Source organism: Styela clava, chromosome 15 (assembly GCF_964204865.1).
Source record: "Styela clava chromosome 15, kaStyClav1.hap1.2, whole genome shotgun sequence".
Lineage (NCBI taxonomy): Eukaryota > Metazoa > Chordata > Ascidiacea > Stolidobranchia > Styelidae > Styela > Styela clava.
The window spans coordinates 13,175,653-13,201,984 of NC_135264.1; the positions used below are offsets into that span (position 1 = coordinate 13,175,653).

At 35.4% G+C, this 26,332-nt stretch overlaps 3 protein-coding genes and 3 long non-coding RNA genes across 19 annotated transcripts in view; 5 read left to right on the forward strand and 1 right to left on the reverse strand.

Annotated features, from left to right (window-relative positions):
- LOC120334197 (cullin-4B-like) overlaps window positions 1-10,335 on the forward strand; it is a 33,463-nt gene extending 23,128 nt beyond the window's left edge. For both annotated transcript variants that reach the window (XM_078120379.1, XM_039401660.2), the window contains 14 exons: window positions 16-135; window positions 247-320; window positions 863-1,025; window positions 1,928-2,100; window positions 2,643-2,829; window positions 3,517-3,709; window positions 3,986-4,090; window positions 4,583-4,779; window positions 5,294-5,404; window positions 7,275-7,385; window positions 7,967-8,137; window positions 8,264-8,371; window positions 8,598-8,750; window positions 9,231-10,335. In XM_078120379.1, the coding sequence (XP_077976505.1) occupies window positions 16-135; window positions 247-320; window positions 863-1,025; window positions 1,928-2,100; window positions 2,643-2,829; window positions 3,517-3,709; window positions 3,986-4,090; window positions 4,583-4,779; window positions 5,294-5,404; window positions 7,275-7,385; window positions 7,967-8,137; window positions 8,264-8,371; window positions 8,598-8,750; window positions 9,231-9,326 (1,962 nt within the window). In that variant the 3' untranslated portion in view covers window positions 9,327-10,335. The remainder of the gene's footprint in view (window positions 1-15; window positions 136-246; window positions 321-862; window positions 1,026-1,927; window positions 2,101-2,642; window positions 2,830-3,516; window positions 3,710-3,985; window positions 4,091-4,582; window positions 4,780-5,293; window positions 5,405-7,274; window positions 7,386-7,966; window positions 8,138-8,263; window positions 8,372-8,597; window positions 8,751-9,230) is intronic.
- A 527-nt stretch (window positions 10,336-10,862) lies between these two features.
- Window positions 10,863-11,849, forward strand: LOC120334201 (uncharacterized). Its single transcript, XM_039401665.2, has one exon. The coding sequence runs from the start codon at window positions 10,863-10,865 to the stop codon at window positions 11,847-11,849; it is 987 nt and encodes a 328-aa protein (XP_039257599.2).
- A 1,404-nt stretch (window positions 11,850-13,253) lies between these two features.
- Window positions 13,254-15,460, forward strand: LOC120334127 (uncharacterized). Its single transcript, XM_039401578.2, has one exon. It carries the CDS (start codon window positions 13,682-13,684, stop codon window positions 14,672-14,674), a length of 993 nt encoding a protein of 330 aa, XP_039257512.2. The 5' UTR covers window positions 13,254-13,681; the 3' UTR covers window positions 14,675-15,460.
- Window positions 15,461-16,777: 1,317 nt separating this feature from the next.
- On the forward strand, window positions 16,778-19,949 carry LOC120334109 (uncharacterized). 8 transcript variants are annotated; one of them, XR_013480644.1, is made up of 4 exons: window positions 16,778-18,079; window positions 18,328-19,171; window positions 19,554-19,715; window positions 19,869-19,949. It is a non-coding gene; the product is annotated as an uncharacterized LOC120334109 (long non-coding RNA). The 8 variants fall into 8 exon arrangements; XR_013480647.1 differs by having other exon boundaries at window positions 16,781-18,079; window positions 18,328-18,835; window positions 18,991-19,171; window positions 19,554-19,943; XR_013480646.1 differs by having other exon boundaries at window positions 16,782-18,079; window positions 18,328-18,748; window positions 18,991-19,171; window positions 19,554-19,943.
- Window positions 19,950-19,987: 38 nt separating this feature from the next.
- On the reverse strand, window positions 19,988-23,068 carry LOC144432438 (uncharacterized). 6 transcript variants are annotated; one of them, XR_013480665.1, is made up of 7 exons: window positions 22,901-23,068; window positions 22,478-22,658; window positions 21,934-22,095; window positions 21,703-21,780; window positions 21,378-21,450; window positions 21,190-21,266; window positions 19,988-20,383 (listed from the first exon to the last, which is right to left on the reverse strand). It is a non-coding gene; the product is annotated as an uncharacterized LOC144432438 (long non-coding RNA). The 6 variants fall into 6 exon arrangements; XR_013480667.1 differs by having other exon boundaries at window positions 22,814-23,068; XR_013480662.1 differs by having other exon boundaries at window positions 22,478-23,068.
- Window positions 23,069-23,508: 440 nt separating this feature from the next.
- Window positions 23,509-25,365, forward strand: LOC144411774 (uncharacterized). Its single transcript, XR_013468881.1, has 2 exons — window positions 23,509-23,798; window positions 24,229-25,365. It is a non-coding gene; the product is annotated as an uncharacterized LOC144411774 (long non-coding RNA).
- The last annotated feature ends 967 nt before the right edge of the window (window positions 25,366-26,332 follow it).

The following is a 26,332-nucleotide window of genomic DNA, read 5'->3' on the forward strand; positions in this document are numbered from 1 at the left end:
TTTATATTCATTCAGCTCAAAGTTGTTTGTGAAAAACATGTCCAACGACAACTGGATTTATTTTCTGAAGATAGTGACAGTGAAGCATTTCTGGTAAAACTGGACAAACAATGGCGTGATCACTGTCAACAAATGGTAAGCCAGAGATGATTCAATGATAAATTTATTTTAATACCTTGACTTTTTAATGATTTATGCTTGATCGGTTGAAAAAGTAATTTCCAACTTATGTCATTGTTTTACCAGGTTATGATTCGTTGCATATTTCTTGTGCTTGACCGAACATATGTTCTTCAGAATTCAATGATACCTTCATTGTGGTGAGTACAAGTTATTGCTAGTTATTTTTTGTTTCAACGAACATTGCTTATATCTTGCTTTATATCGCAGAGATCAAAATGAACTCCAAAACAAAAAAATGCTATTTTATAGGATGATGTGTTTTTTGAAGTAATCATTCCCAATTTGCAGAGTCTTAATAATAGGATAGTAATTACTTATTTATCCTGGGGGATGGAATGGTGGAGTGGACGTTACATTAAATGCAACACCCTACGGCAGCGAGGAAGGCAGCGATCCTATTGCACATATTTATTCCCCACAAGATTCGAACCTGTGACATGCAGGTTAATCTGAGGTGTTTTTAAAAGTTATCACATACAATATATTCACTTTGACAGTTCCGGTTTCCGGTTTATTGTTCTTCTTGGTCATATCGGTCTGGTCTGACTTTGAGCATATTAGTCTTTGACTTAATATTCATGTAAATCAATACTTTTGGTTGTTGTTATAATATGAGGAACATTTTTTTCACTTTTCTGAATGTTTTGTAAACCTATTTTTTCTAATACTTTCTTTGCAGGGATCTTGGACTTGAATTATTTCGAATGCATGTTATGAGTAACGGAAGCGTTAAAGATCGATGCGTTAACGGACTTTTGGATCTTATTAAACGAGAACGCAATAGGGACGCTGTGGATAGAAGTTTATTACGCAGCTTAATTTCTATGCTCAGTGATCTTCAGGTATAATTGTCTTCTGTTTTTCAAATTTCCATGGGTAGAGACAGGATAGGATTTACATATTTATCCTGGGAGTGAGGAACAAGATTAAGACGACTTGCTCATATGGCAAACCACTGCCTTTTGTCTGGTTACGGCGAGGAGTCCGGCAATTCTCATGCACATAATTATCCTGGAGAAGATTCACAGGGTAATCAGAGGTGGGGTGGTGAGCGTATTCCTAACGCTTATCACGATGCACCACATCAACGAGCAACCGTATGTGATATTAATTTCTTATGGGTAGTATGACCTAGATCAGTAGTTTTCAACACTTCCATGATCTGAGGAACCCTTTCAAAGATTCTCAATGCTAAAGCCCTCTGCTATTTAATAAAATCTGCTAATTTTTTTTTCCTGTCTTTAATAAAAGGTATTTTGTGTACCACATTTAATTATAAAAAAGCCAAAAATCTAAGTCGTGAATAATACGCTTTCGCACCGTAATTGTAAAACAGCGTTTCCCAAACTGTGTTCCGCGGAACACTAGTGAGCGTCTTCCGAGTGTTCCATGGAAAAGGCATAAGAATTACGACTAAATTGGTCGCCATGGCAATCTCGGGAGCGTGAAGTTGTCAACCAACAGGTGACCGTTCAATATCGCGTCATCGGCGACCTAACGTGGACTAACTTTTTGAGGGTAGTGGCATTTTCACTAACCGTCAGCTTAGAAAGATAAAATGAATTTATTGACTCATATACACTCAGCATTTAAAATAAGAAACAATAAAACAATATATTAAATGCAATATGTTAAGTATTCAATCAGATTTTTGTTTTGTTAGTTTTCGCGGCGCATTTGGCAACTCGCCACCCCTTTTGGAATCGCTGCACTAGACTATCCTAAAAATTTTTCATATCTTCAGATGTACCACCGAACATTTGAAGACAAATTTCTCGACGAAACTAGGAAAATGTACGCAGCTGAAGGTCGGGACAGAGTCCAAGAATTTGATGTACCAGAATATCTTCATTATGTTGACAGGAGACTCAGAGAAGAAAAAGAAAGATGTATAACATACCTTGATCAAGGAACACAGTAGGTTTTTTTATTATGTCCCCTTAGAACGTTTCTCTCTGTACAAGGCCCTTAGGTTTTATTCAAAAGCAGCATTTTTTTGCGTAAGTGCGCTGTGAGATTTTATCCCTATTAAAATTGCCACCGCTTGGACAGAAAGTTTGAAGAATCGCTGCCTTATATTTAGAGCTCGACCGATATATCGGCCATACTCGGCAAGCGCCGGGCTGCGTGCTGCAACGGCTCTCGCCCCTGCGTATATTGCTCTCGCTTTCATTTTGCGTTATAATGGCCACCAGTTGGCCGTTAATCGGTATCGGCGTCAAAAAGTGATATCGGTTGAGCTCTACTTATATTGTTTTTTTGTGTTCTGACGTCTAATGAAGATAATTTAGTTCGATTGCCAATTTCCAGAAGAAAAAAAAACAGAATTTTTTTTTAAATGAAATTTTTGTAAAAAATCACTTTTAAATATGTTTGCTATATTAAATAGCCCGTGTCTAACTGTTAATATTTAAATTGTTTTGGGAATCTGTAACTATATTTATTCTTATATATTTCAGAAAATCCTTAATTTCTTGCGTTGAAAGAGAACTTATATCCGAACATGTTGCAACAATTTTACAAAAAGGTCTTCACAGTCTACTCGAACAAAATAGATTAGATGAATTAAAACTTATGTACTCACTCCTCATGAGGGTTAAATTAGGACCGGACTCGCTTTGCACTCAATTCAACAAATATGCGAAGGTACGTAAAAACACAAAGTGTATCGTCGTGTCCAGCTCAAATGTTGTTAGGGTTGTTCCATTGTTGGTATGCCTTGGTTTGTTGTTTTGTGACGGCAACGCTTTTTTCCGCAACAACTGGGCCAAATGGTTTCAGATTTTGAGTATTTGAAGATTGCAAAAGTCTCTATTACTTGTGAGATGTTGTTTGTCCTTTTTGTTTCGAATATTTGATTATTTCGCTCTCATTTTTATTATTATATTTTTGCCATCGAGCAACTGACATAAGCCATTATTTGATAGCATGCTATAATGGGTCAACATGCTATAAATCGAGTCAAAGATGCCATTAAGGGCCTAATCCGTGATGGCCTGGTTATCAGATTAGCAATGTTGGTTATTAAGGGTTAGTCCCCGAGTCTGAATCAAGCCCAAGTCATGCAAGAATCTAGTCAAATACGAGGTTTAGTCTGACTGGCGGATTAACTGATGATTAGTCCAAGTCATTACATTAGATGAGTTACGTTACTTAGCGTCCTTGAGAAACTGTTGAATAGTGACCAGAGTTTAAACGTGGACTGAGACTCTCCAATACTGCTCGCTTGTTTACTTTATTTCAAAACATGGCACCCTTCTAAGCAGAAAACCCTTTGCGAATCGAAATACTATTGCAGATATAATGAAACTGACCCAATGCTATTTTTTACAGACAATCGGCTCAAATATTGTATGCAATTCAGAGAAAGACTCAACGATGGTTCAGGATTTACTCGACTTCAAAGACAAAATGGACACGATCACTAAATCTTGTTTCGCACAAAATCAAAAATTCGTCGATTCTTTGCGAGAAGCTTTTGAGACATTTATAAATAAAAGACAAAACAAGCCTGCGGAACTAATTGGTATGTTTTCTCGTATTGACCTCTTTTACAGACCATATGGTGCGATGTCAATAAATTGCTCTTATTTGGTTTTTATTCACATGTCATGCGTATCGAGCTATAACATGCAACAGTTTTAAAGCAATACCGGTGCTGGTTTTTAGTGTAGACAATGAAGCATAAAGCGCTACCTGATCCATACATTAGGCGTATTATCGGCTTATGAGGCGCACAATCAATTTTTGAGAAAAAAATGATTGAAATTGCACCTTATGATTTGTAAAATCTCTTTTTTAGCCAAATATGTTGATTTACGAATGCGAGCCGGCAACAAAGAAGCGTCTGAAGTTGAACTTGATAAGATTCTCGATAAAATAATGGTTGTATTCAGATTTATTCATGGTATGTTTTATTTCTTTCATTTTTTACCCGAAAAAATAGCATGATTTGCCATGTTTGATGAAATTTAAAATGGTGTTTTTAAAAATGGAAATTTATGAAAAAGAAACAAAAACCGATTTAATATTCGTCCAATTTACATTCACAGCTTTGATACTTGCCATAATGATAAAAAAAGCGGACGAATGACAATTAACAGATGGAATGATATTATAAATACCGTTTCTAAAACTTTTTTCTGTGAAATATAATTCCTGAGAGAAAGAGGAAGATATTCCAGAATGCTTGAAAAACATTTTCGGAGTGTTTTTTCCATTTTGGATTACTTGATCAAATTGATTTATTTATTTTAAATTTTTATAATGTTATAATATTTTTTTAACAAAATTTTCAGTCTGTACAAGATTTCGGGCTAGCATATTTGGAAATATTTCAGATCTATTTTTTATTTGTGTTATTACTGATTTCTGATCTTTTCAACCCTATAATATCTAGGAAAGGATGTTTTCGAAGCATTCTACAAAAAAGATTTGGCGAAACGTTTGCTTGTTGGTAAAAGTGCGAGTGTTGATGCGGAAAAATCAATGCTGTCAAAACTTAAGCAAGAATGTGGCGCACATTTCACCGGGAAACTCGAAGGCATGTTTAAAGACATGGAACACTCGAGGGAGCTCATGGTTCAGTATAAACAGGTATATTTAGTGGAATTAGGAGTTTTCCACTTCTATCTAGTTTTATATCTTATTAGAATTTTTGTGTTGTCTTTTGCTGACTCAGCAGTGTGGCGCATCCTTCTAAGCGTTAGGAATACGCTTGCCACTGCACCTATGGAGGAATAATTATGTGCAAGAGGATTGCTGGGCTCGAAAATGAGATCTTGGGTGAATTTCAGTTTGATTCGAAAACATTTAAATACATTTCTACCTCTGTGTTGTTTATAGTTGAGATATTATACGTTTTGATGAAACCATGAAACCCGTTATTACACCAAAATTTTTTTTATTTGGTATTGCTTGAACACCTTTATATTTTTTATCCGTCGGCCTTCTCTGCAAACTTGCCTCACTCAGGCCTTACTGTAACGTTTTCCACAGATAATATCTCTTCGTCAACAGAACTAGCATGATCGTTGTGCAATTTTTAAATCTGTATCTCAAATTACTGAGAGATGAATGTGGTATAATATTTTACGTAATTTTTTTGTAGCATCTCATCACTCAGAATCAAACGAGTAACATAGAAATGGGCGTCAACATATTAACAATGGGATACTGGCCAACATATAATCCAATGGATGTTCATTTACCAGCCGAAATGGTGAACATTACTAATTATTCGTTTTGTATGATTGTATTGTTCTTATGTGTATTCTGTCTTTCTGGTTGCAAATTAGTAACTACGAAATCAAACTTAAAAACCTATTATTTTTAACTTTAAATTGCAAACTCTTTCAATCAATGGTTTCCAACATTTTGGGAGCGGAATCCGATGTGACATTCCAGAGGCTCGAGAAACCTCTATGCAATAGTTAAATTGTGTTTTATTGCCTGAGTTGTTCAAACTATGAATATATACAAAAGTAAACCTAATACTGGCAAAACAAAATGATCTCTAAAGTGTAGAAAAGTTAATAATAAAAGTGATAAATTGGACCTCCAGAAGTATGCGCACCAAGATGGCGCACAACCTGAACATGGTATGTGTGTACCGCAGTGGTTCTTAAACTTTTTCGAGCGCGACCCAAATCTGAATTTTATGAATACTCGCGACCCAATCCTAAATAACGCAAAATGTATTTTTAATGTTCGTACAAATACAGACAACTATTTATTAGAAACCGTCCATTGACCCAGTGAGATTGATGAAACTGAAATTTCCTTTTCATTATTTCTTCAATACACAGCTTTATTTTACTGAACGCAATACGCAAGTTGTCATGGGAATAGAGGCGATTGCGAGCTTAGTTTTAATATCATTCAGTGCCAAATATTCTCGCTCTCACAGGTGCCTTGTCGCGAATTGTAGCAGAAACCTCGTCCGCTGTCTGTCGCAAACACGACATTCTAGCTGGACTTAATAAGTATCTCTCGCAATATACAACTTTTTACTCATCAAATGTGCACACACTGATTCGTTCGCGGTAAATGGTGCCTCGAGATGAAGTCACATTTTCTCTAGATATTGAATAATTTAATGTTGAGAAGCGAGATTTTTCATTGCATCGTCTATTACAATTTACATTACCAAAAAGACACCCATTTTTGGTTATTTTAATCCACTAAGACGACATTCCGCGAGGTAAACACAACCTCAAGCGACGTGCATGGTTACCGATGCCATAAAATAATACACGTGACTGGCATATCAGAATTGTGATGTAACAATGAGCTCAAGACAGTTCTTTCCGTGAATGAAACTTTATATTTCATTATTTTTAAATACCAGAGTTTAGAAGCTAAATTGAATCATTGGAAAAGCTGAAAATTCGTCCTTCTCCTCTTAGATTGCCCTTGCATTGACGACCTTGTCGCGGCCCACTTTTAAACCTTCCGCGACCCATGTTTGGGTCGCGACCCATACTTTAAGAACCACTGGTGTACCGGTTAGAATTCAGGTTGTGCGACATCTCAGTGCGCATACTTCTGGGGCACCGATAAATTATTATAGACGGATTAGAATGGAAATGTGTGAAACACCTGGACTGTATTGGTGGAACCTGGTTGAAAACCACTGCTTTAAATGCTCAACCTATTATTTTCAAATATATTTCATTTTTTTAATTATTTTGTGTTCTGATTTTTGACTACCTACTACTAAAATAATGGATCTGGAATGTTTGGTACCAATTGCTGGTAAATTGGATGAATAAGATTCAGATCAATAATGGAAGTGTATGCTCTGTACTGTCATGAGTTCCCAGAACTACCCATTAAGCAATATCCATGCTTCATTCTTCAACCTTAGAATAACTGCACATGAAAAATCCAGAAAGAAATCCTAAATGGTTTCCCTGATTATATTTTGAGCTTTACAGATTTGTTCAAATGTTACTCACAAAAGGAGATGCCTTTTTCAGTATAACTGGTTTACCGCCAGATATGTCTCGAGTTGTGTCTCGTCAAATGATTCATCTCTGACTATTTTTCAAGTTCTTGATTATTTTATAAAACTATTTTTCAATTTTCAGGTCAAATTGCAAGAACAATTTCGGAAATTTTACCTTGGCAGACACTCAGGACGTAAACTCACTTTTCAGCCAACTCTAGGATTTTGTGTATTGAAGAGTAAATTTAAACTCGTAGGTTTTTTCACTGCTGGTAAAACTTCAAAAACTTGATTCACAGCTACCTATTTTTCTGCGTCTGTAAGAAATTTAGTGTGCTCAGAATTCCATTTCATTTATTTGAGCTTTTTGGTACTACCGTAGTATGTGAACCAAGATGGTGGACACCGGAACGTAGTAGCCTATGTGTATCAGGTTACGGTTAGGTCATAAGTATATTCCAATTTTCCTTATTTTAGTTCTATTACGAGTTCGGGGACTAGCCAAGTGACCCCCGTAGTATTTGTACCTGAAATTATGGCCTGGTTCGAATCCCATGCGTGGTTAAATATGTGCGAGAGGATGGCTGGACTGCTCGTCGCCATATGGTGGTTCATGTAACTGCTGGTGGTTACAGCATCCTCCACCATCAAGTCCATGCATCTGAAAACAAATAACTTAACCCATACTCGACCTGGACTGGTAACCGGACGAGAGGCCGTGGTTCGTCATATGATTGGGCTGTCTTATCGACTTTCCTCTCCTCCGGGATTAATATGTAAATCTCCTTTTACATTACATATATGTGGTTAAGTTTCATTACTTTCTGATTTCAGGGAAGTAAAGAATTGCAAGTCTCTTTATTACAATGTCTTGTTCTTCTATTATTTAATGAGGGGGATAGTTTTATTTATGAACAAATACAGAAAGCGACAGGAATTACTAACGAAGAACTCCGTCGCACATTGCAATCGCTCGCATGTGGTAAAGCCAGAGTCCTTACAAAGGTATGCGGACTAATTTCTTGATTGTGTACATTTATTTTGACAATGCTTAAAAAAGAATTGAGCGGAAGTATCTTAGCGAGCAGATTGTGAAACAAATCACTCATTTTGTAAATTTTCCGTCCTCAGATTCCTAAAGGCAAAGAAATCAACGATGGAGACACATTCACGTTCAACAATGATTTTAAACATAAACTCGTGCGAATCAAAATAAATCAAATTCAAATGAAAGAAACCGTAAGTTTATTTAATTACACACAGAATTCACTGTTGATCATTTTTAGCAATTTCTGTGATGGTTTAGGACTCTACTTTTGATTCTTCAGAAAGTATCTCTCAAATACTCTCCTCGAATTTGTAAATTTGCAGTCCGCATTATTTCGTGAATCGCTGTATGCGGCTCTATTCCTCTCAACCGCCTTCAATTTGTTCATGAATATAAAAATGTTTCTTCATATTTTAGGTTGAAGAAAACACAAGTACAACCGAAAGAGTTTTCCAAGACAGGCAATATCAAATAGATGCAGCGATCGTACGAATCATGAAAATGAGAAAAAGTTTGTCTCACACACTTTTGGTGTCGGAACTATTTGAGCAACTTAAATTTCCAGTCAAAGTATGTTTATTCATTTGATACATGTTGTTACATTATGTTAAGAGTTGTGAATGTTTTTACTGCAAAATACCGTATGTGTGTTGGTAAAATCTTTCGACTAGGGCTGGGCATTTTTAAATGCCTGATGATTTCAGAATCTAATTAATATTTTTTTTTCCAATCGAATCTTGAATGCTTGAAAGATATTCAATTATATTCGTTTTTTATTGTGATTGGTCCTCCAGGCACATAAATTACTCAGTGGTAGAATATATCACCGAAACAGTTTGCTGTGTGTTCACACACAACAAGAGAAATGTTTCATCAATAACTCACTAGCAAAAAAAGTCATTTGTAAGAATTGCATTGTAAAAATATGGCTCCAATAAAAAAATTGAGGAATTCGCCTCGATTTTTGCCGACCAAATAGAGAAAAGAGGCAATTGGAATTTTCGTCTGAATCAATTCGAATAATTCACTTTTGAATATCATTTTTTACAGCCTCCAGATATGAAGAAGCGGATAGAAAGTCTAATTGAACGTGAATACATGGAAAGAGATAAAGACAATACTAATTTGTATCATTACATGGCGTAGAAAAGGGCAATTGACATTTTGTCGAGTGTAACTTTGTGCACTTCCATTTTGTATTGTACAATATTTGCCATTTCATACCTTTTGGATTCAAAAATTTCTTTTTTTTACGCAATATTGAAAATATTGTAAAGTTCACTTGATTTTGTGAAAGCGCATGAAAGATATAATCTTTCTGGGTAAGAACTGCTTGCTTCAAGAAACTGTTCCAGTATTGTTCGTGTTTCATTTCCCTCAAGTTTGTATTCGGTGTCTTGGTTAGTGAAGATTGAACCAGCAAATCTAAAAAAAAATAGCAACCTGCGGCCCACAAAGAAAAACCGAGCGGCCCGGGGTAGATTGCCGATTTTAAATGCCTGCGAAACTAGTTTGTAATTTGGTTTAATCTGGTATGTGGTAATTCCAATTCCTCTGTGTTGCAAAGCTTATACCTGGCTCAGATTTTTTTTCAACCTATGACGCTACAATGCCCTAGCAGATAGCTTGTGCGAAGCGAACGACACGTGTCATTAGATCGATAACTAAAACTTTTGTGCCTTCAACTTCTAGAAAGCCTATGTTTAATAAAGGCATGGCCCATGGTTTCAGTCAGTTATTTGTATCTGTCAGTTATTTAAAGGTTGCACACCCCTGGTTTTAAACTATAAACTTTCAATGATTTGTATCTAATACCAGCAAACCTTTTCTTCACATTAAGGTTTACTTTGTTTTTTAGCTCTCTCAGCTAATACATAATGCATTTGTTACCTTTTATTGCCTCATAGTGCATGACTTTGGGTCAAAGGTCAGTTGTGTGAATGTCTGGTTGCTGAAGTTCTCTTCCAGTATACAACTGTTGTGAAATACTCAAAATTAATAACGAATGGAACTTTTGAATATCAATAAAAATGTGTAAATTTTGTCAATATGTCAACATGCTTCTTGAAATTTACTTCTGTGTTTCTCCAGATTTTGTTTTTGCTGTAAAAATATACGGCTTGTCATAAATGTGGCTGGTCATATACAGGAGGAATTTTGAGGTATCTAACTTAATTTTACAGTGCTGAAACTAAAAGTGTTAGAGAATATTATTAGGTTGAAAAAAGGCTGTGGTGATAATATTGATGATTTCATGATCTATTCGATAAACCCACATTCAAGGCGCGTGTCCAGTTGCCGCGAATCGGACGATAATAAAATCTTTATCGGTAAATCGTAATCAAAAGTTTTTGTGCCATGATTAAATGCTATATTAGACGAGGCCACAACTTTGTGATTTATGTTTGATAATCAGTAATTTATTGGTATGATCAAACAATGTTATCATAGATAAGTTTTATCAAATTAGAACCGAGTCGCTTATCTACAAAGTAACTATTTCTATATATTTATTATCAGTAACTATACTATAAATTACTTATCTTAATTGTCTCTATGGCATTGATAATTTGAAACAACCGTTTAAAAATAGTGCGCTTATCTGCACGCTAATGCCATATAAATAGACCGTTACCCTTCAAGATTTCATTTACGTTACTAAACGATATCAAAATATACAAAATGATTTCTTACCGACATCCTTACCAAGCTGTCTCGAATGCTCAATGGACGCCATTTCTTCGTTTCAATTACGCAGGAAGTTCAGATTTAGAAGAAATTACAACAAAGAAGAGGAAATTTTCATCAAATGAAGGTTATACGAAGGTCGCAATTGTAAATCAGAAGACACAAGATAGAAAAATTCTCGACTCTTCGAAGTCTTCCGAACAGGTGGAAGAAAAATTGAATAACCGACAAAAGAAAACGAAAACTCCTTTTACCATAGACGCATTACTGGGACATTCGACCGAAAGCCCAAGCAAAAAAAGAAAACTTGAACTTCCGCAGTCAATAAAAATCAAAGATGATTCATTCGACTCTGGTTTTGCATCGTCTGGAGAAAACGACGAATCAATTCTTGCATGTCCTGTTGCAAATGACAGTGGAATTTGTGTCAATGATTCACGAGAAAAATTTGGTCAAATTCATTCTATGACAACAGACTTACCTCAACCTAAAGTAAAAAATAATCGACAATTACCGCACCCAGAAAGCTATAGTGGTTTATATATTCCTGTCAACGATGTATATTATTTACATTCCGGATTACACCACTTTGTGCAGCAAAATTGGTTGTATCACAACCAACATGCAATATCGTATGCACCGATTGAGACTGCAGCTTTCGTTGGTCAAGGCAATACCTACTCAAATATGTGTTCACATTCACCGAAACACGGATCTCAAAAAACAGAAAAGACTAAACGAACGAGAACTACATTTACTCAAAAACAATTAGAATATTTGGAAAGCGAGTTTAACAATCAACAATACATGGTTGGAATTGAAAGACGAGCACTTGCCAAAAAGCTCAGACTCACAGATGCGCAAGTAAAAGTTTGGTTTCAAAATAGAAGAATCAGATATAGGAATGAAAAGAAGCGCGAACCCGAAGAAGAAACCAACAAACTGGACATTCTCAAACGAGAAGCGATCGGAAAATGCTAAGATTTCTTATGTTTATAGATTGAGTTCCATAGTTTCCTATAGAGGTTGTCTTTATAATAATTGTTCATTAAAAGTTTCATGAAATAAAGTTTTCAATAAAATATATCAAAATATTTGTTCCATTTTGTTGTTAAGTATAGTGTATGTGTAAACAGCTTAATTCCGTTAGATACACGCTGAATGACTAATTTCAAAATTATTAACAGAATGAAGAATATTTATTTCGATGATGCTCTCGTCTTGAGGTTAGGGCTGGGCATTTTCGAATACCTGATGATTTTCGAATCGAATTGAATACTTTTTCGGATTGAATCTCGATTACGTGGAAGATATGTAATTTTATGTGATTTTCTTATTGTAACGAGTTCTCCAGACACGTAAAATACTGAAAACAAAAAAATCTATTACTCAGTTAGTCCGCCTCGACCTATGGCGGAAAAAAAGCAAAATGACAACGATTCAATATTCTCATTGGGACTGATTCGATTCGGAATGCCCATTCATACCTGAGATACACAAACTTTTGATTGCTTCCAAAGGGATCGATTGTAGTTAAACAGCTCTTCTTAATTCCTGAGAACTCGGGCTCGACAAACTTTCTTTACTTTCGAGACCAACCCAAACATCGTTCTATCTCCTTCTTATCTACTTTTCAATCGTTTTATCTGATAGCTGATAAAAGTTAGTTTAAGTTCAGGCACGCCAGATCATTTCCATTCACTAATTTGCGGATTTGTTTATTAAAAATACCTAGTTTTTAGCCATTAACTAGCAAATAAAATTTTCATTCCATTTTTTGAAACATATGGGTCTACGAGATGAAGATAGTGAAAAAATATAATACGGTGAAAACTCTTCAATTAGTCTGAAAGGAATTTTAAATTTGGACAAATTCATCCATTCAATCCTATTTCATTTTTATTCTTTTAAAGTTTTCGAACGATAAGAATTTGCGACCAGAATTAATGACCTGACAAAACAATTAAACAAATACACATCAGTTTTTCAACATTTTAAATCTGGAACAACCCTTCGAAATTCCGAAAACGACTAAAAAATGAATAATGTTTCAAACTTGAATGACTGTACATTGTCAAACGGTAATTAAATTTCATCCTATGGCTACATTATTCAGGGTTGATCAGACCCTTGCAATTTCATTCCGTTAGAGCAGAAAACTTGTTAGCCCAGAATCAATATTGAAAATTGCGGCAACGCACACATTTTTATGATTTATTTATTTTATTTCTTAGAAATTGAATAGATAAAACAACAATATTGTTCCACAAATATGGGCATGATGTGTCTGGTGAAATTTTGTACAAGTACCCGCGCCTACAAGAAGCAAAAGATATATATACTTACATTCGAGTAATATATATATATATATATAGCTTCAATGCTATTAATGCATCGATGCTTAATTTTAACTCGAGTAAAAATATACGGCTCGTCATAAATATGGTTCTCAGCATATACATGGACGTCGTTTTTCTTGTTTTACATTGATGATTTGCTATATCGGACGAGGCTAAAACTTTTGTGATTTATGTTGGATATCAGTAATTTGTTGAGATGATTAAACGTAATTATGTTATCGTAGATAAGTTTTATTATATTAGAACCGATTCGCTTATCTATAAAGTAACTATTTTTATATATCATCCGTATAACCAAACGCGTGCGATTTATCTTAATTGACTCTATAACATTGATAAGATGAAATAACCATTTAAAAATATTGCGTTTATCAGCAAGCTAATTCCATATAAATACACCGGCTATTCTGAAACATTTCATTAACAATATTAAACGATATCAAGATATACAAAATGATTTCTTACCGCCATCCTCACCAAGCTGTCTCCAATGCTCAATGGACGCCATTTCTTCGTTTTAATTATGCAGGAAGCTCGGATTTAGAAGAAATTACAATAAAGAAGAGGAAATTTTCATCAAATGAAGGTTCGGGATTTACGAAAGTTGCAGTTGTAAATAAGGAGACACAAGTTACAAAACTTCTCGACTTTTCGAAGTTTCCCGAACAGGTGGAAGAAAAAATAAATAACCGACAAAGGAAAACGAAAAGTACTCTTTTCGCCATAGACGAAATACTGCGACATTCGACCGAAAGCCCAAGTAAAAAGAGAAGACTTGAACTTCCGCAGTCATCTAAAACCAAAGATGATTCATTCGACTCTGGTTTTGCATCGTCTGGAGAAAACGACGAATCGATTATTTCATGTCCTGGTGCAAATGACAGTGGAATTTGTGTCAATGATTCACGAGAAAAATTTGGTCAAATTCATTCTATGATAACAGACTTCCCTCAACCTAAAGTAAGAAATATTCGACAATTACCGCATCCAGAAAGCTATAGTGGTTTATATATTCCTGTCAATGATGCATATTATTTACATTCCGGATTACACCACTTTGTGCAGCAAAATTGGATGTATCACAACCAACATGCGATATCGTATGCTCCTATTGAGACTGCATCTTTCGTTGGTCAAGGCAATACTCACTCAAATATGTGTTCACATTCACCGAAACACCGATCTCAAAAAACAGAAAAGACTAAACGAACAAGAACTACATTTACTCAAAAACAATTGGAACGTTTGGAAATTGAATTCAGCAATCATCAATACATGGTTGGAATTGAAAGACGAACACTTGCTAAAAAACTCAGACTGACAGATGCGCAAGTGAAAGTTTGGTTTCAAAACAGAAGAATTAGGTATAGGAATGAGAAGAAGCGCGAACCCGAAGAAGAAACCAACAAACTGGACATTCTCAAACGCGAAGCAATCGGAAAATGATAGGGATTTCTGATGTTTACAGATTTAAGTTTCATAGAGGTTGTCTTTGTAATAATTGTTTATAAAAAGTTTCGTGAAATAAAGTTCCTAATTAATAACGAATATATATATATATATTAACAAAATGATCTATGTGTTTGTGTGTGTGCAGCTCAGTTCCGTTAGAGAAATGCTGGGTGATTAATTTCAAAATTCTCAACAAAATGCAAAATATTCAATTCCAGGATGTGGGTTCTCGTCTTGACGTTAATTGAAACAAACGTTTATTGTTTCCAGAAGGATCAATTTCAGTTGAACAGCCCTTCCTAAGTCTTACGAACTCAGGCTGACAAACTTTCTTCACCTCAGCGATCGACCTGAATATCGTTCTATTTCCTTCTTACTGATGGATGATTTTATTGGTTTTAATTATTATAAATGTGTAGATTTTGTTAATAAGTCAATTCATTTCTTGAAATTTACTTCTGTGTTTCTCCAGATTTTGTTTTTACTTTAAAAATATACGGCTTGTCATAAATGCGGTTGTGGTCAAACACAGCAGAGATTTTACTCCGTTGTTTTCCTTATTTTATTGAGGAAAATATTCGAGGTATTTTGATGGATATTGATCGTTCCAACGCGTATGATTAGAAATTTATATCTATTCGATAAACAATTGTAAATTTGGTTGAAATTGATATTACAGTGGGGAAAATAAACTCCTAAAAAATAGATTAAGAACTTCAATTTAGGGCGCGTGTCCAGTTGCCACACGTCAGACGATAATCAAATCTTATCGGTAAATTCTAATCAAATGTTTTTGTGCCTTGATGAGATGCTATATCAGATGAGGCTTAAACTTTTGTGATTGATGTCGGATAATCAGTAATTTTATTGATATAATCAAACGTAATTATGATATCGTAGATAAGTTTTATCACAATAGAACCGATTCGCTTATCTACAAAGATTTATATATTATTATTATTTCTTAGTTTCTTTTTTATGTTATGAATTTAACCTTCTGGCGACCGGGAACATTCCAAGTTTCTGAGTTTATGCCAAGGTCATCAATTGATAGAAAGTACTTTACGTAAGATGTGAGCTGTTCCAAGAAGAACGGTGCAAAAAAATTGGATGTATCACAACCAACATGCGATAAAGTATGCACCGCTTAAGACCACAGCTTTCGTTGGTCAGAGTGAGGGCTGGGCATTTCGAATCGAATATTCGAATCGAATCGAATAGTAAATTATTCGAATCGGTTCAAAGCTAAATTTCGAATCACCGCCATCTTGTTTTTTTGTTTCCGCCAATGATCGAGGTGAATTCCTTAATTTTTTTTTCATTGAAGTCATATTTTTTCAACGCAATTCTAACATATGACTATTTTCTGTAGTGAGTTATTGTTTAAGTGTTTTTGTTATTGTGTGTGAACGCTCACAATCTATCTGAGTGATGTATTCTATGTCTTCAGTAATTTATTTGTTAGAAGACCAATTACTATAAAAAAAAGTCGCTTACAATTATATATTTCCAAGTATTCAAGATTCGATTTGATTCGAAAAAAATTATTCGATTCGATTCTGAAATCACAAGATATTCGAAAATGCCCAGCCCTAGTCAGAGTAATACTCACTCAAGTATATATGTGTGAACAAGAACTACATTTACTCAAAAACAATTACAATATTTGGGAAGCGAGTTCCACAATCAACAATACATGGTTGGAATTGAGAGACGAACACTTGCTATAAAACTCGGTACTCCCGAAGTGTGTAAACCAAGATGGCAGACACCGGGAAGTACCAGCTTAGGGTTATGCCATAATTTCAGCTACAAATACTAACGGAGTCAATTGGCTAGTCCTCCAACTCGTAATAGAACTGAAATAAGGAAAATTGGAATAAAAATATGGCCTAACCCTACCCTGGTACACATACTACGTTTCGGTGTCCGCCATCTTGGTTCATATATTTCGGGATTACTAATATTTCGACTTGGCTTTAGATCTCAAAAAGGACCTTGGCTCTCGGTCCTTCACAGATTCGAAATTTCAAGAATTCAAAATTTTACAACATATTTTCTTTATTTTCTTTATTTTCTTCCCTCGAACCATGTCGAAATAAGATAAACAGAACGCGTTCGCTGATAACTTGATATCCCAGGAACGGGTTCGGACCAACTTACCAGTACGAACCCCCTCAATGCATTTTAAACCAGTAACAGCATTTCAGATAGTTCACGAAAATTGTGAGGTTGCGCAGAATACGGTATTGTGACATATCAAATATTGTGAAATAACATGTTTCATCATTATTCTCTTTGTCTCGTCTTTTTCTGGCGTCACCTGGTCATGTGATTCCTAATAACCAATAAAAGGCAACTTCTCTTCCTCCTCCGTCGTCTTTGTTTCTTTAATATGTTTAAACTTTTTTCTTGCCACGTCAAAACTTTGTATGCGCAGTTGCAGTCTTTCAAATAGGACGCCGTTGGGTAAGCACGTTTTTTTATTTTTTTCAGTTTGTACATTTAACTTCGATAATCTTGTGTTTTTGCGTTTATATTTACATACAGATTTATTTATACTTAACTCAAACTTGAAAATATTGCCTCGAATGTCTGCACAAAAAAGGATCCATCGCCAGTTCTGATTAGAAACGAAAACGGAAGATGATGCAATGATTACTAGCTAAAGTTGAACTTAATCATTCAGTTAGGCATAATACTAAAGTCTAGGTTGGTGTGTAATTATTGAATCAAAGACGAAGACAACGACAAATGCAGACGATTAAGAACAATAATATGTACAAGTTAGTACATAGGATTATAAGACGCGAATTAAAATTTACGATTTAGGTTTAATCCGGGTATATTAATCATCCTGTTTTTTTGCCTTCAGTATTGTATATATTATATTCCTAAAATCATATCTGATGTATTGTTGTTTCGCTCGTATTTTTGCAAACTGACTGGATGCAACCAATCTTCAAATGTTGACATCGATAACTATTGGAGCGGAACAAGAAATCCGATTCGATTAAAATCAGACGTCACACTTCTCTTTGTTTCTTTATTATTTTCAGCCTTTTTTGACACGTAAAAATTTTGTCTTGGACCGACCAGTCTTTTTAAATTGGCGCCGTAGGTGAGTGCTTTTTGAATTGTTTTGTGTGAATCGGCGTGTCGCTAATATTCTCAAATTACAGCACTTTAGTTCACTTTTAATTCAAGTTTTTTTGCAGTTATGTTGATAAAGTTAACTATAAAGTTAAACTTGGCCTAAAATTATTAATTAATTTAAATATCTACGAACTGGCAGTTGGATTACAAGACTTGTGAATGTGGAAATTGAAACGATGGTTGGTGAGAAGAACCTGCGAGGGCGCGGACAGAAACAAAGTGGCGCGATCATGGATTATTAAGGTAACTGTTCATTGTTAACGGGTAACACTAGAGGAAAAACCTAGATCTAAGCTTAAGTGTTAAAGTTCCCTCGTCCTTAAGTTTTTCTGTCGTTATATATCTCTAAATAGCAGGATTTTAAATACATATGAATGGAGAGTTAAAGGCTGCCCAGGTGCTATACAACCGCTATTTGTGTAAATTTATATTAAGTCTTAAATTGAACCAACCAACCAATCTGTTTTTAATATCTTGTTTTGTTTATGTAGTCAAGACGTGAACAAGCTTCGCATGTTGACATTGGAGACTGGTGTGAGGCAGGAACTGCGAATAGTTAAACCAAGCATTATATTAACATTTGTGACTGCATCTATGTTGAATCACAACTGCTAAGCAGGTATTAATTCTGAATAAAATATTTTGTTCATTTTTCTTGGCACGTTAGATGTTTACGTTTGGTAACGTTATTTTTATGTATGTGTGTTGCGTTCCTCTTTGTTCAAAAAAAAATTTTTCTTGCAGCTTATTTCTAATTCTTTAAGTTTTACTATTGCAGTTAGGCTAAACTTAGGCTTTAATTTATTGGTTCAAATATCTACGTAACGAAAATGAGACTTCAAATACCGGAGTTGTTGGAGTAAACGAAAACGGATGGTGTCTCCATTACCAGCCAAAGTTAAACATATTCAGGTATGCTATACCATTACCTTAATATAACGGTTGGTATCTAATTCTTGAATCGAGGACACACAGGGGACGCCACCACGGATTATTAAGGTGAACTGTTAATTTGCTTCGAGCCATAAGTGCATGAGCGTAGGCTAATATAGTATAATATACATTTTGGCTATAGTATAATATACAAACTTGGCCAAGTGTTATGATTTCGTCAGTGTCGTATTGTCATCTCATATACATATTCCTTAAAACAGAACTCTAAATGCATACATACACGGAGTTTTCATTGTACTGGCTCACGCGTGGAACAGCGTACCCTTGCTGCAGGTGAATCCAAATTTACATTTTGAATAGATTTCCAATATGCCAAATACGACTGGATGAAAGACGTCGATGAACATCGAATTTGGCACAAATTTTCGGGCTATTTCACAGGTTATATTTTTGTTTGAAAACTTTCTTCAATTCTATAACGATGAACTAATTTTTAATCAGGCTTCTCAAAACTGCTTTCTCGGTGCGCCGTTTTCTCGGTGCGTCACGGCGCAAGTATTTTCAAAGATGCCATCAACAGAAGTCTGTTATATTCCGCGTTCCATTCCGTTAATTATTTTAGGGTACCAGTGTGGTACACGATACTTCTGCATGATAGATGGTTGGCATCGAACAATGTGTTCCGATTCTGTCTGGCACCGTATTGTCTCTTCGTAAATTTCTTCATACTAGAATCCTGATTAACTACATTTTTGTAGTCCTACATTACACTCCTCGCTGTGATAAACACTGCCAATACTAATCACTCTGTAATTTCTTTCAGCTCGTTGTACTTTAGTTTTAGTCTATATAATGTAACTTAGCTAAGTATTATGCTTTCGATCGTATTCATGCAAACTAGGACTCGGTATATAAACAAGCTGAGAATGTTGGCATCGTAAACTACTGGAGAAAATGCGGTTAGAGGAGCGTTGACTCGAGATCAGTAAGTAAGTAGATTCAGATTGGTATTTTTGACTGTAGTTAAGTTAAAATTTTATTCTCCCATCACCTCCGCATTTCCTTTTCCTTATCAACCATTAAAATTATTTTTGTTGATAAACTTGAAAAGTCTTTAATTGTAATTACACGCCTGTAGAAGGTGGGATGAAAGCACGACGTTGATATTGTGGCCATGGATGGCCGTGTGACGATTGAAGTTTATATGGACGGCAAGGTAAATTTTTATACGCTATATAGCCCTGGAGTATAGCATAAAAAGATTTAGGACTATTACTTCAAAGTTGCTATTATTTATAATAAAGATCGAGTTAAGTTCTAATTTATGCAGAGCGATTGTTCAAAACTTACGGAGAGGTAAAACCTATTTTAATGTTATAGGTTGCATCGACATGACTACTTGAAATATCGTTTCCAATATCAGATACTGGTGTTTACTGGTGTTTTATGCACCAGCCCATATCTTATTGTTTCATTGCCTCTTGTGGGCTCCAGTAACTAAGTTTAATTGGCAGATTTGACACGAAAGATAGTAACTAGCAGAGGTGTAACAGTCTTTACGAGAGTTGTTGGTTATAGCAGAAATATTTGTAAATTTAGAAGCGACAATTTCTTTCATCACACCAAGGTATTGTTTCTATTTCTTCATAGAATCTGTAATGAATCGAATATTAGTTGGATAACAAGGTTGCCAATTACGTATAGATGTATATATACTTTAGGGCAGTGGTTCTGAAACGGTTGGGGGGAGGGGGGAAGTATTTGTAACATTTGACCTCGTCCGCCAAAATACGGATACACAAAATAATAAAAACGTCTGGTGGGGATAAAATATCGTACTTTGACATACATTCGGGTAATGATGAACCCTGAAACTAAATAAAACTCAAGATACAAAGTAGGGCCCTCATGAATTTCAAGTACCAAACTGGAGGTAACTATTTTTGTTTGCCTACTTTACATCAAGTTGTGTAAAGGGACGAAGCCTATAGGCAGGGGGCATATTCACTTGGCTAACAATGACAGTCCCCAAATTTGTAATAAAATCAAAACAAGAAAATCGCAATGAAATTATGGTTCTAACCTGGTACGCATACTCGGGGAGTACCTAAAGCGGACCCATAGATCACATGGCTGTAAAGAAAACAGATTCCCTGAAGCAAATTTTTTTGACATTTTTAGTGGCTAAAAACTTGTTGCTGTCGCTAGCAGGCTACTACTAATATTCAAAAACATTTGTGGAATCTATGTAATTCATTATTCACTTCACTTGGTGTAATGTCATCAAGATAATAACTTGCTTGCGTGGTTCCCTGATCACATCCCAAGTGATCTTGTAATCGTGAAAAACATACTAACGTTACTTCGTTTGCCTTCGCGTCCCAATATTTAGCTTAGCAGGACCACGGACTCATTAAATTGAATAAAGTGTAAAACGCCGTAAAAGGAATAGGACCCACCAAATGGAAATATCTGTTGCAAGTGATTATTCAGTTGACAAGATTTCCTCGATCAACATATTGCAGTTTCAAGATACCTGAATATAAAAATAAAAACGAACTTGTATTTCATAGGCATTTACCTCTAACAATAGAATGGTTGTGAATTATATTATATAACTGATCAAAAGTGAAGACAAAAGACGTACCTTTATATTCAATGCAGTGGTCTCAAAACCACGTTATTACGTTTTCATTCATTTCTCTTTTCTCTTTCCGGCCCTGTAATTAGATTAGAGATGTAAACCTAAATAAATGATTTTTGATTGTTCAGCGTTCAAAAGCATCCAGTTTACCGAATCGCCATTTATATACATGCAAACGCACGACAGGCTACAAATCTCGAGGAAGGTTTGGTTGTTTCAGCGTTTGGGAAACAGTATGTGAGAGAAGACCGAATATATATCATACGATGACAGTAGAAACTTAGCCGTAAATTAATGTCGAATAGAATATTAGCGTATAAAAATTTACCTTGCCGTCCATATAAACTTCAATCGTCACACGGCCATCCATGGCCACAATATCAACGTCGTGCTTTCATCCCACCTTCTACAGGCGTGTAATTACAATTAAAGACTTTTCAAGTTTATCAACAAAAATAATTTTAATGGTTGATAAGGAAAAGGAAATGCGGAGGTGATGGGAGAATAAAATTTTAACTTAACTACAGTCAAAAATACCAATCTGAATCTACTTACTTACTGATCTCGAGTCAACGCTCCTCTAACCGCATTTTCTCCAGTAGTTTACGATGCCAACATTCTCAGCTTGTTTATATACCGAGTCATAGTTTGCATGAATACGATCGAAAGCATAATACTTAGCTAAGTTACATTATATAGACTAAAACTAAAGTACAACGAGCTGAAAGAAATTACAGAGTGATTAGTATTGGCAGTGTTTATCACAGCGAGGAGTGTAATGTAGGACTACAAAAATGTAGTTAATCAGGATTCTAGTATGAAGAAATTTACGAAGAGACAATACGGTGCCAGACAGAATCGGAACACATTGTTCGATGCCAACCATCTATCATGCAGAAGTATCGTGTACCACACTGGTACCCTAAAATAATTAACGGAATGGAACGCGGAATATAACAGACTTCTGTTGATGGCATCTTTGAAAATACTTGCGCCGTGACGCACCGAGAAAACGGCGCACCGAGAAAGCAGTTTTGAGAAGCCTGATTAAAAATTAGTTCATCGTTATAGAATTGAAGAAAGTTTTCAAACAAAAATATAACCTGTGAAATAGCCCGAAAATTTGTGCCAAATTCGATGTTCATCGACGTCTTTCATCCAGTCGTATTTGGCATATTGGAAATCTATTCAAAATGTAAATTTGGATTCACCTGCAGCAAGGGTACGCTGTTCCACGCGTGAGCCAGTACAATGAAAACTCCGTGTATGTATGCATTTAGAGTTCTGTTTTAAGGAATATGTATATGAGATGACAATACGACACTGACGAAATCATAACACTTGGCCAAGTTTGTATATTATACTATAGCCAAAATGTATATTATACTATATTAGCCTACGCTCATGCACTTATGGCTCGAAGCAAATTAACAGTTCACCTTAATAATCCGTGGTGGCGTCCCCTGTGTGTCCTCGATTCAAGAATTAGATACCAACCGTTATATTAAGGTAATGGTATAGCATACCTGAATATGTTTAACTTTGGCTGGTAATGGAGACACCATCCGTTTTCGTTTACTCCAACAACTCCGGTATTTGAAGTCTCATTTTCGTTACGTAGATATTTGAACCAATAAATTAAAGCCTAAGTTTAGCCTAACTGCAATAGTAAAACTTAAAGAATTAGAAATAAGCTGCAAGAAAAATTTTTTTATAAAGAAAAAGCAATAACACAGACTAACAAAAAATAAACTGAAATACTTTTGAATGAAAAAACGCTTTTTTGTCTACGGTATACGAGTGGCCATACTTTGGACAAATGTTAGCAGTTCACAAATTATTGCATTCAATTTAAATGAGGCAGTTTGGGCAAAGTATTTCATAAAATTTATACAATTTGGATTGGGAGCAAATCACTTTATATATCAGTTGAACAAAGCAGGGCTGTGGAATCTGGGAAATTTACCTCATACTGTGCCGGTCCCTTTAAAAAAGACTCTTTGCTCACAAATGACTACTTCTTTAAGGACTCTTATCCGGCCCCCAACTGTCGGTTAAAAAATGTCGACTCTTACTACACTTTATTCAATTTAATGAGTCCGTGGTCCTGCTAAGCTAAATATTGGGACGCGAAGGCAAACGAAGTAACGTTAGTATGTTTTTCACGATTACAAGATCACTTGGGATGTGATCAGGGAACCACGCAAGCAAGTTATTATCTTGATGACATTACACCAAGTGAAGTGAATAATGAATTACATAGATTCCACAAATGTTTTTGAATATTAGTAGTAGCCTGCTAGCGACAGCAACAAGTTTTTAGCCACTAAAAATGTCAAAAAAATTTGCTTCAGGGAATCTGTTTTCTTTACAGCCATGTGATCTATGGGTCCGCTTTAGGTACTCCCCGAGTATGCGTACCAGGTTAGAACCATAATTTCATTGCGATTTTCTTGTTTTGATTTTATTACAAATTTGGGGACTGTCATTGTTAGCCAAGTGAATATGCCCACTGCCTATAGGCTTCGTCCCTTTACACAACTTGATGTAAAGTAGGCAAACAAAAATAGTTACCTCCAGTTTGGTACTTGAAATTCATGAGGGCCCTACTTTGTATCTTGAGTTTTATTTAGTTTCAGGGTTCATCATTACCCGAATGTATGTCAAAGTACGATATTTTATCCCCACCAGACGTTTTTATTATTTTGTGTATCCGTATTTTGGCGGACGAGGTCAAATGTTACAAATACTTCCCCCCTCCCCCCAACCGTTTCAGAACCACTGCCCTAAAGTATATATACATCTATACGTAATTGGCAACCTTGTTATCCAACTAATATTCGATTCATTACAGATTCTATGAAGAAATAGAAACAATACCTTGGTGTGATGAAAGAAATTGTCGCTTCTAAATTTACAAATATTTCTGCTATAACCAACAACTCTCGTAAAGACTGTTACACCTCTGCTAGTTACTATCTTTCGTGTCAAATCTGCCAATTAAACTTAGTTACTGGAGCCCACAAGAGGCAATGAAACAATAAGATATGGGCTGGTGCATAAAACACCAGTAAACACCAGTATCTGATATTGGAAACGATATTTCAAGTAGTCATGTCGATGCAACCTATAACATTAAAATAGGTTTTACCTCTCCGTAAGTTTTGAACAATCGCTCTGCATAAATTAGAACTTAACTCGATCTTTATTATAAATAATAGCAACTTTGAAGTAATAGTCCTAAATCTTTTTATGCTATACTCCAGGGCTCCTCAACTATTTTTACCGAAGATCCGCATATAAAATTCAAAAATATTTGGGTCCAGTCTTTCCAGAAATTATATTTCGTTATCCTTAAACACGCACTTTCTCGGTCAACTAATGATTATTAGCTAATCAAGATTGTTTGTTATAGCCTTATAGTTCTTTTCATATATATTTAAATCTATAAAATTGATGTTAGAAAAGGAAACTTCAAAAGTGGGGCTAATGATCCAAAATAAAGAATTAGGCGCGGTCCTAATCGAATACCCGGAAGGTCCGGATGCGGATCGCGGCCCGTTAGTTGAGTAGCTCTGCTATACTCTATGCCCAACATATGTAAACTACGGCCCGTGGGCCAAATCCGGCCTATTGAGGTGATTCAATCTGGACCGCCTGATGCTGCCCCAACCAAACTAAAACCGAAATTCGATTTTTTAGTTGAAAATAATTCATAGGAATTTGTTGGGAATGCGAATAAAAGACTTATTTTCCACTTTTGCTTTTGTAACACTGTGAATATTGTTCCTAAAATGTAACTTTTTCACGTCACACTTACATGGCCAGCAGGTCTAGGTGGGCACAATTGACTATAACCTGTCCTAGTTTAAAAAAAAAAAAACTTTCTCACCTCTGCGCTATGCAGTCGTGATTGATAGTGGAATTGGTGCCGGAGTCTATCACAGAATCTCGAGACTTGAATGCTCAATTAAATGATAGTAAGAGTTGATGGCTGTAGTAAGAGTCGACATTTTTTAACCGACAGTTGGGGGCCGGATAAGAGTCCTTAAAGAAGTAGTCATTTGTGAGCAAAGAATCTTTTTTAAAGGGACCGGCACAGTATGAGGTAAATTTCCCAGATTCCACAGCCCTGCTTTGTTCAACTGATATATAACGTGATTTGCTCCCAATCCAAATTGTATAAATTTTATGAAATACTTTGCCCAAACTGCCTCATTTAAATTGAATGCAATAATTTGTGAACTGCTAACATTTGTCCAAAGTATGGCCACTCGTATACCGTAGACAAAAAAGCGTTTTTTCATTCAAAAGTATTTCAGTTTATTTTTTGTTAGTCTGTGTTATTGCTTTTTCTTTATATATTTTATATTTTTATATCGTTAATTTTTGTGTAATTGCATTTATTATGATACTGAATTTTTCAATTTTAACTCTTGCTTAAGCAATAAAATATTTTTAAAATCATATCTTGAGTCTTGTTGTAGTTAGGTTAATTAGGAACAGACTGAATAAAGTACGGGGGCTGAAGGGCAGGGTGAGCTGAAGCGGGCACGGGCGGGCCGGGCTGCCCGGGCGCGCGGCCCGAAAAATTCTGGAAAATTATCTTCGGCCAACGATAAATTATTATGTTTGGCCTTGTATGGCCCGGTAATAATGATCGAAGTTTTGGTAAAATTTATCTTTGGCCACACTTGGCCATAGATAAATAAAATTCTGCTAAATTATTATCTTCGGTCACGCTTGATCGACGATAATTTTTCAGATTTTCAATGTTTTGAGGGTTAGACCTTGGATTTTTGTCGATTTCTCCTTTTTCATCGGATATTTGATATTTTTAACGGTTAGATCTTCGAACTTAGTCCGATTTCTGCTGTTTTCATCGGATATTTGGTGTCTTACATCCTTTTCTGACGTCGTCTTTATTCTTTTATTCGGTTATTTACGGATTTCGATTT

Excerpts from the sequence above, each read along its gene's own strand:
- LOC120334201 (XM_039401665.2), top strand. The coding sequence starts at position 10,863 with ATGATTTCTTACCGACATCCTTACCAAGCTGTCTCGAATGCTCAATGG.
- LOC120334127 (XM_039401578.2), top strand. The coding sequence starts at position 13,682 with ATGATTTCTTACCGCCATCCTCACCAAGCTGTCTCCAATGCTCAATGG.